This window comes from Phragmites australis, chromosome 24, assembly GCF_958298935.1.
Source record: "Phragmites australis chromosome 24, lpPhrAust1.1, whole genome shotgun sequence".
NCBI classification, from domain to species: Eukaryota; Viridiplantae; Streptophyta; class Magnoliopsida; order Poales; family Poaceae; genus Phragmites; species Phragmites australis.
Window position 1 is genome coordinate 5,060,253 of NC_084944.1, and position 10,381 is coordinate 5,070,633.

At 47.3% G+C, this 10,381-nt stretch overlaps 1 protein-coding gene across 1 annotated transcript; it reads left to right on the top strand.

Moving 5' to 3' along the window:
* Positions 1-271: 271 nt before the first annotated feature.
* LOC133907873 (small ribosomal subunit protein eS17x-like) lies at positions 272-1,027 on the top strand. The gene has a single exon (XM_062349969.1). It carries the CDS (start codon positions 380-382, stop codon positions 806-808), a length of 429 nt encoding a protein of 142 aa, XP_062205953.1. The 5' UTR covers positions 272-379; the 3' UTR covers positions 809-1,027.
* Positions 1,028-10,381: the final 9,354 nt, after the last annotated feature.

The following is a 10,381-nucleotide window of genomic DNA, read 5'->3' on the forward strand; positions in this document are numbered from 1 at the left end:
TAAATCCATCTCATTCCATCCCATCCTATGAATCAAACACTCCCTAATATTCACAACATTTTGCTTCTTCTGCCTGAATTCATTCTTAATGGGCCTACAGGGACTGGGCTGAAAGAACTTCGGATTTCGAGACGATGAGCTGATCAGCCCAAAGGCCCAACAACTGTCTAATCCATATCTGTCCGCCCATCACCAACGAACGGCTGAGATCTCCACCCTACCGCCAAAACCTAGGCCCCACACGGCCGCGTGCTTTATAAGTAGCTCCCCCTTCTCCTCCGCACAAAATCCTGCCCTAATCCTCGCGCCGCCACCGCCGCCGCAAACCAGCGCCAAGCCGCCTCCGTCGCCGGAGAAGAGGAGGGAGCCGTCGCCAGCCATGGGTCGCGTCCGCACCAAGACCGTGAAGAAGACCTCCAGGCAGGTGATCGAGAAGTATTACTCGCGCATGACGCTCGACTTCCACACCAACAAGAAGGTGCTGGAGGAGGTGTCGATCCTCCCCTCCAAGCGGCTCCGCAACAAGGTGGCCGGCTTCACCACCCACCTGATGCGCCGCATCCAGCGCGGCCCCGTCCGCGGCATCTCGCTCAAGCTTCAGGAGGAGGAGCGCGAGCGCCGCATGGACTTCGTCCCGGAGAAGTCGGCGCTCGAGGTTGACGAGATCCGCGTCGACAAGGAGACCATGGAGATGCTCGCCGCGCTCGGCATGGCCGAGCTCCCCGGCGTCGAGCGTCAGGCCGAGGTCTCATCCGCCCCAGCATATGGCCGCCCGCAGTACGGTGGTCCCCGCCGCGACCGCGTCTAGGCTCCCCCGCCTGTCGCCGTGGTTGCCTCTTGATCGCATCGCCTCTCGTAGTTGCTATGCTACTATGTCTTAAGTTTCTTTAGATCTGTGGTTGCTTCTGTGGCGATTAAGTTTGGACTTATCTGTTATGCTCTAAATTCTAATGTGTTTTGGTCTGCGTCTGATGAACATGAGATTTATATTGTCGCACCGGTGAAATCTTAAGTGATTTGATATATCGCTATGTGATCTTTCTACCTTTCGCATATGTCGGTAGTCATATGCTGTTTAAGTTTCTGATTGTTGAATGTTATATATCATGCCGGTAGTCATTGACTGCTTGAAGTCTTCAATGAATCAGAGGTCTGTTTGTCGAGTAGATTATGTTTGTTACTCGCAGAGAATTTAAAATTGATTGGTTTTAGATCTAGACGCACATCTTAATGCTGCTGTCAATTAGGTCCTTTTGAAACCTGAGGTGATGTTAGTCCAAGTTTGTAACAGTTATATATTTCCATTTGTTACAGTTTTTTTTTCTTCAGTTTTTCACTAATTATCTCCTACTTTGGTAGATGCTAGTGATTACCCTGAATTTTGTTAATATTGATGGTATTGCCACTGTTATGCCAAAATCTCACATTTAGCATTCTCGCAACTGCATTTGTTTGCTCTGTTGCCACCCATGCGGTACCTGCTATGTTCGGCTATTGCATTCTTTCTATCTTTGGAGTTATTGTATAAAGCAGTAGGGCTAGAACAATCTTAAAGTAGAAATAACAACCAACATTCTCTCCGGTTCACACTATTCTGAATTCGTTGGTTCTGCTTCTGAATTTGTTGGTTTCGCGGTAGTACGGTGGCGTGATATGGATCAACCAGTATTGGTTGCATTGCTGTCCACTGAAATTTGTGTCATGTTGGTAACCAGTTTATTAAGTAGCCATTGACGGAACAATGGAATTACTGGGCTTTCTTAATTTTCTATTGGGTATTGGAATTTTAGCTGTTTTGGATCATTTCAGGTCACTTCGATGAGTTTGGAATGGTGGCTTGTTTTGGTTCTACTTTCTTAGGCTGAATTTGGTTCAGGATGCACATCACAGACACATTGGAGGGCTATAGACTCTCTTGCGTGCACACACCTACCTAACGTGTGCACACCTGTGCGTACCCTATGTTGCCTCCAGATCCCAGGGATAAACCCTCACCACCTATGTTGCCTCCAGATCCCAGGGATAAACCCTCTGGTGAGACCGTGAGTTTGATCCTAGGGATGAACCTGGGTACGGCTGGCAATGGGTCGGATTGGAACTGGGTGGAGCAAAAACATGCCCGACCCGCCAGCCTCACTATAACCTGAATCCGACATAGGAAGGGTGCGAAAACCAACACGCAAAACCTGCACTCGACGGGCGCGGGTCGGGTATTGGGTACCTGTCGGGCACTTAGATCTGGATCTTGGGAAGCTGGTGGAGACGGGGGCACGGGGCGGTGCGACGGTGGCGCTAGGTGGAGATGGGGTGCGGGGCGGGGTGAGGCGATGGCGTGGGGCGGGGCGACACTGGCGTGTGAGGTTGGGGTGCGGTGGCCAGGTGGGGAGGCCGGGGAGGGGAGGCGGACAAGAGTTCTGGGAGGGGCGGTGGCTGGGCGGGGAGGCCGCGGTGTAGAGGTGGACAAGAGGGCACGACAACCGGGCGGGAAAGCCGGTGGTGAGGGGTGGCGGTCGGGCAGGGAGGCCCGAGGCCGGGCGGGGAGGCTTGAGGTTGGGCCGTTGGGGTGTGGAGGTTGGGGTAGTTTGATGAGCTCGTTTGATATTCGGCTGAGGGTGGATCGAGGGAGTTGGGTTGGGTTTCGGCGAGTCGTGGGCACTTGTGGGCGAAATGCAAAACCTGAGCCCGATCCAATCCTAGTCGGGTACCCGACCCGATGGTCCTGTGGGTGGAAAATGAAACTCAAACCTGGACTTGTCGGCTGTAGAACCCGCGGGAATCCGAACCGACGGGTACAATTACCAGCCCTAAACCTGGGTGGCAGTGCTCACAGCCTAGCGACTGACCAACTGAACTACCGCTTGCTCTCAGTTTTGGTTGGTCTTGCTAAGCTTTCTTGTGGTTTCGTGGAAACCTGCTTGCCATACCGACCTGCTAGTTTCACATTTGGGCAGTTGTGGTGAAGAGTAATCCAGTTAAGTAATCCATGGCTTGGACTACTTTGCTGGATACTCCTTTTTCTGTAGTGTATAAGCTCGTACTTGGGTGTTGCAGCTGCGTTTCAACCAATTGTTGATGATTATGTGGCTTTAAACTTGTTTGCTGACGGGATACGGTTATTCTAAAGAGACAGGGTTTCGCGGCGTGCTCCTCTCTCCAGAGAGAGCGTCAACGAGAAAGCACCCTTGATCTGGACCTGGCAGCGCCTCTGTGAGTTCGTCGCCGAGGTTGTGTCCATTGTCGACGACCTCCACTAGGCGAGTGGGCGTGTGCTTGCTTGCCGCCGGCTCTGCTGGGGACGAGTCGGCTGCCCAGCCAATCACAGACAGTGGTCTCTACTGAGCATCGTCTAAGCCATTATGGCAAGTGCATTGTTGTTGTCTGAGCTAATCTTGGTGTGGAAGTAGCCAGAACTTGCTCTCTTGCTTAAGATCGACACAGCAATGCATGCATGCATGTATAGGTAGCGCTAGCAGTGCTATTATTTTCGGCTCTCGGAGCCACCGATTCACACGATCGACGTTGGGGGGCGAGCTTTGGTCCCGTGTAACATCACGAGACTCGCTCACAACTCGCAAGCGTGCATATATGAACAACAAGAGAGCGAAGTGCTGTGTTGCTGATCTCCTTCCTCTCTGGAAGAAGCAAGGACCCAATCCCAGAAGCGTACGTGCAATCGTGCATGAACAACAAGAGTTTAGGGATCGAATTCAAATCCTTGTCTCTGTGACTGTCCGTGCCCAAAGCGATCTCAACTGATGTTGTTAACTCATAGCATAGCACAGGCCACGACGGAGAGTTGGACGCCACGTACGGTTGCTTCGCACGAGCAAGGTCCGCGTACTATCGTGACCGTGCACACATTTAGGGCTTATTTGGTTCTTGGGGATTTAATCTCAGACGGGAACCTATTAGACTCTAGCGAGAGATTGAGTGAATCATTCTCATATTACCCAAATTTTGTACGGAATAAATTCATTGCTTTTCCTAATCCCTTTCTTGAAGAATATGTTCGGTTTTAACTGAGATCCTAATCTAATAAACAACATTCCGGTTTGGGAAGTGCAATGACCCAATGCATCAAGCAGAAATGTGATCAGCTAGTGGTGCCCGAATCCAGATGTATGAATTGACCATCAGCATAACATGAATTTGGGTCAAGAAACATTTACATTAAAAGGTTACGAGGTAAAGGTGCGCTACAGATATGAAAAATAAAAAAAAATCATTAGTTGATATTAAGTTACCCTCTGTGCTTAACAATGCACCGACCATCCCCTTCAGCAATATGTGTTGTTATTAGCAGAACATGGACACAACGGCCTCCTCGGGTTTCAATATTAGATTTTATGTCAGGCTCAATATTTCGACAAGATGGTCAGGTTCTAAAACTTAAATGCGAGAAATACAAATTGCTCTTTGGCAGTGCACCAGCAGCCCAGTATAAAACCGTCATGTTTCCATACATCCTTCCTATGGTCCGGTGCCAAATAAAGAACTAAATCCTGAATGCCGTAGAGCATGTTTTGGTAACAGTCTGCTGATAAGCTTCGACGGTGCATTTACTAGCTGCAAAGGAACAAGAGAAAAAGATTTTATGGCTCAATAATCTTTGCACATTAAAAGAAACTATATCTGCTATAATAATTAGTGCATATTATGCGATAAGGATGCAAAGCTCATGCGACCCTGAGTTCAACCGTCTCCAACTTAGTCGCCACCCCGCCCCACCGTCATGCCCCCCCCCCCTAAACCTTCACTACCTGCGGCGCTGCAGTCACCGCTCACCACCACCTTGTCTCATCAACCGATATCAGAATCTGACACTCTCAAAAACCAAACTTCCTGTTCTTAGACATTGTCATGTTGCCAACAACCCCTCCTCCCATCCTACGGCCAGTGGCGTTATGACAGCCTTGTCCACTTGCTATTGCCAACCCTACCACACACCCTAATTCTACAATTAAACAAATATATTGCAAGTTAAAAAACATTCTAGATTATTGATAAAGTAAGCAAGTATTTGAGATTATGTGCTTTTATAGAGGAACCAGGGTAAGGATATAAAAACAGCTAAAAGATACAACTAGTACATGTTCAAGTTATTACAACCCATAAAACATCAAAACATATTTAAATGTACCACTTATTACAACCCACTAATTTCTATGCTGTTAGTAATCATTTCACATTTGTTGTGCTATCATGTCTATCAGTCTATGAAATTGTTGCCTTGATCACCTTCTGGTAGATTGACAAAATTTTGTGGATCAATATTATCTGGCTGGTCATCTAACCATTGCTCATCTCCCTTGAGTGATCAGATAATATTGTGCAACATAACAGCAGCTACGGGTATCTTCACTTGGTTCTTTATTTTGTGAAATGTGGCAACTTTGAGGATGAGGAAGAGCTTCTTTAGAACCCCAAAGTCCTTTCAACATGATTCCTCAATACCGCATGGCGATGGTTAAATAACTCATTGTAGTTCTGAGATCTACGGTGACCTGCCCCATACTCCTTCAGATGGTATCTGACTCCACGATATGGTGCAAGGAAAGAAGGGGTGTTGGCATACCCACCATCAACCAAATAAAACTTCCCTGGAGGTACTTGGAAACTGCTGTTCATTGCAGATCTAAGAACTCTAGCGTCCGTAGCCGACCCCTCCCATCCAGTAGATATGAAAGTGATATTCAGATCAAAATCACAAGCTATCATCACATTTTTGCTAAGAGTGCCCTTCCTATTTCTAAATGGAGCGGCTTTGTCAGATGATATGGATATGGGTATATGAGTGCCATCAGTTGCACCGATGCAATTCTGCGTAAAAAAAAAACTACTTGCAATTTTCTAAAATTTGAAAAAACAGATATTGATAAGGATAGAAGTGTTAAAGTAAGCACCTTAAAGTAGGGATAAAATCTAGAATCTCTTTCTATTTTCAAATGTACTTGATTAGGATTGGAAGGCTTCAGAAATCGCTTGGAGATGGTAGCGACAACCTTGTCGAAAAAATGCTTCATGTGACGATGATAGGTATGACTACTATGCCCAAATTTTTCTTGGAGATCCTCATATGAAGCATTATGACTAAACATGTATAAGAAGAACCCCAACTTCACCTCAACCTTAATCCTAGAATCACGGATCAACCTTCCCCTTCTAAGGTAATTGGCTAAGGATCTGAATATTTCAGGTTCCATCCTGAATGCTACCAAGATGCTACCCGACAGTTCTTGACATGCCCTTCAAGCAGCTCCCGAACATGTTCCTCGCCTGTTAGCGCCGATGTATGCCACCGCTTCTTTTCCCTTCCTCCACTAGAACCCAATAGATATAGTGCAGGAAAAATAAACAGCATCATATCATCGTCGTCCTCCTCCCTCCTCTTTCTAATGTGATCCCTTATTCGCATTTTCATTGCAAAACTAAAAAGAAAGTCATACAAAACAAAAGTGAACACCCAGCAATAAAAACAGAACTTCATTTCAGCAAAGGATTCACAAAGGTCGATAGATAAAGAGCTTCATTTCAGCAATAAACAATACAAATACTAATGCAAGTCTAACAATATAAATAAACAACTTCAAGGAAAGGAAATCGAATAGATCAAGTACCTCTTGGAGAGGATACAGGGTCCCGGTAGGGGTTCGTCTTCTCCAACTCTAACTGGTGTAGGAACAATCTACAAAGGAAATAAGAATACATTTAGTTTAGTCTAGAAGAAAAAGAAATTGAATGGGTCAAAGGATACAATCTTAACCTACCAAAAGAAGTACTACAAACAGACAGTAAAATGTAGCACAAAGAAGCTTCGGCTAGCATTCTTATTTTTTCTAGTCACATATCTACCATTGATGAACGACCTTGTAATTCTATGATTCCTTCTAATTTCAAGCTCAACCCACTCTCAACAGGTTATAGAAAACAATAGGGAGACGAATGACCTTGTAATTCTATGATTCTAAAACCTGAAGTTCCTTTCTTCAGACAAATAAACTTTCCCAAATTTACTAGTGCTTTAATTTGATAACCCGTGACCCCTTTCCTGGTTGTAGTCAGCTGCCCATCAAACACAAAGTGATGTAGTTCTTAATTGGCTCCCAACCCCAACCACCTTTTTTTGCGATGGGGATTGAGGACCTTGATTTAAACCAAAAAAAAAACAGTGAAAAGTCTGTGGGGGAGAGACACCGAAACACTTTTTCGATGATGAACTCATTGGCAGGGTCTCTGGGTCTCGATCGCATGGCAGGTGTCATTAGCATGTTGCAAGTTCACACGCTAGCAACGGCAAGTGTCTCCAACGATTCATATGGTTGTGGTTTGCTGGAGGAGGTGGCAACAGAGACCAGATATTGTCAAAAGATTAAAGAGAGGCAGGAGGGAACCCTGACTAGGCGACTATGGCTGACGAACGAACGCAAATCAAGAACCGACGTGAGGAATCCTAGCACGCGAGAGTAGAGGGGAAGGAAGAGGAGGGAGACACGATTACCGCGAGAAGGTGGCCACTGGAGGGGATGGACGCTGGAGGGGAGGCCGTCGCGTCGCCGCAGCAGCTCAGCAGTGCCGCCCGTCGCCCATAGTGAGACGAGTCGAGGATTTTTTCTGCCCGCAGTGAGTGGATGATTTTTTCCCAGGCCCGTGGGAGGGGAAAACCATGTGGTGGGCTAGGTTACAATCCCGAACAGGCTTAAATGAACACGTAAAAAATGTTGGGCCTGGAACATTTCTAGGCCAGGCTAATCCCGGTGGTTGGGCCGTGATCCCGATTCAGCCCAGTGGTTGGGCCGTGATCCCGACCGTTCTCGGCCCAACCGAACAAGGCCTTAGCGGACGCCGGATGGCTTGGGGTGCCACGTTTAGCAAGCTGGGTGGAAAGGGCTGTAGACAAGGCATCTTTCCACAACGGGCAAGCGAGGTGCTTCCACGAAACTTCTCCTTGCTAATAAAACTGTAAAAGTGACAGGTTGTGCTTTCGCATGGGACGCGCTACCTTGGCCAGAATCAGGCCTCGTCAACAACCAACTTCAGCAGTAATTTTTGCCAGGCAATTGCGTCGTTGGTCAATGAGAAATCCAATGTACATTTATGGCGTGCAAATGCAGTAAGAAAGAAATCAAAGTAATTATTACCCCCACCCCCACCAGCTAGGGCTGAACAAAAAGCTCGAGGCTCACAAGCTAGCTCGAGCTCGTGGAGGCTCGGCTCGGCTCGGCTCGGTTTGACTCGTCCAAATGAGCCATGCCCGAGTCACCTTACTCACTCGTTTCTCAATCGAGTCAAGCCCGAGTTAGCTCGTGAGCTGCTCGCGAGCCAGACTGAGCCCGTGGACCCCCAGCCCAGCCCAGCAGCCAATTGGCAGCGGTCCAACACTCCAGCTCTGGGCCTCCAGCATCCTAGCTTGTAGATGGCATGAACGAGGGACTCGTCAGAGAGGAGGAAAAATCCTAGCTGCTTGGGGTCTGCCCGCGCGATGGGGGAAGATACGGTGGCGTAGTAGACGATGATCCTGACCGCGCCGGACTGGGAGAAGCTAAACTTCTCGAACATGATGGACGAGCGCCGGTCCCGTCGGAAGGACTATGTCTTGATCTCCCCTCCCACAGGGAAGGCGAGGGCCCCCGTAGCTCCAGCCTGGCCCTTGAGGGGCTGCCTTTTGGGGACCGTCGTACCCCGGAGACCATGGACAAGGTCGGCGGCGTGACCGTGGAAGTCGACGGAGCATTTCTTGAACCGGGTGTAGTGGCGGGAGAACCAGGGAGCGATGAGCTAGCGGAGCATGGCATTGGGGGTGAGCGCATCGTCCCAGAGCTCCCGCATTGTGGTTGAGCAGGTCTGGTGGCCCAGTGCTAGCCACCGGGAGATGTTGGCTCGCTTGTATGTCTGCCCCGTGCACAGCGTCACTGGATCGACCATGGGCTCTAGCGATGTCCCCAGCGACATCCAGGTTGTCCATCATCTTCTCAGCTCCACCAGTTGCTTCCCTGCATCCCCCGTCGCCGCATCCTCGAGCTCTGGGGCACCATCAAGGATGCCATCCCTACTCCCAGCGAGTCTGGTGGGCTCGTGAACCCTCACGAGCTAGCTCGAGCCAGCAAACGAGCCTAGCTGAACCGACATTTTAGCTCGATTCGCAAATCGAGCCAAGCTGTGCCGAGCCTGCAGTTCACCAAGCTTCTACGAGCCGAGCAGAGCCAACCTCGTTTCTAGCCCTACCACAAGCTGGATCTGTAAAAATGATGTTGATCGAGCTGCTGTTGTATGGAAATGCAAGTCCACATGGCTTATACTCCCTCCGTTCAACAATACACGGTGTATTTTATTTTGACTTGATCTTTAAAGTTAGATTTTGACTATTATTTTCTTATAAAATATATACTCTCTTTGTTTAGAAATAATAGACGTATTTCTTTGAGCTCGGTCTTCGAAGTTATATTTTGACCAAAGTTTTCTCACAAAATATATCATTTATAACTACAAAACCTATATATTGTGAAATCATTTTGAGAATCTAATTGTATAATTTTTATACACTAGACATTCTTATAACTTGATTAAATATTAGTTAAAATAAATAATTTTTGACTTTTTCAGAAAGAAATATGTTTACTATTTCTGAATAGAGGGAGTAGTTTATAGCTACAAAACTATAGTGTGAAAGTGTTTTGAAATATGAAACTAGTTGTATAATTTTTATACATTAAACATACGATTAATTGTTGATCAAAATATGTAAAATTTGATTTTTTTTTTTTTAACAAAATAGGCTTTTATTTTTTGATCTGAGGGAGTAGATATCTTAGCCATCCATCTATCTAATATGATATTTGTCTATTCTTTAATTTTTCTTAACTATTTTATAATTTTTATTCACCTACCTCTTTAGCATAGATCTGGTAAACCATCTTAATAACCATATAGCATCGTGCGGAAGATGCCTACGGGGAAGGTCTGTTCTACGCCGTTGCTCAGCGTCAAGCCTCCGCACGGGAAACTGGGAATAACGTACGCGGATTCATCGATTGTTTCCGTTAGGAAAGAGATAATTCCCTTCCCGGATCAACTGCGATTTACCGGGTTTGCGGAGTGCCCTACAAGCCAAGGGCTATGCAACTGACGGCCGCAGAGATCTCCTGTTGTTTCAGGACTCACCTGGACCGTCTGATCGACCGAGCTGTGAATGGTAACCACGAGTTCGTGCGTCGTACGACCTGGATCAGAAGCCATCTCGGTCCCCTTCCTGTCCCTGGTTATATATTTGCGCCCCCGTGTGGTGGATTGATCATCGCTCGCCATCAGCATCACCTTTGTTTCGATCGATTCCACCACCAAACATTCTTGTTTCGATCCGATCCGCCGAGGCGAGAGCAGAGAG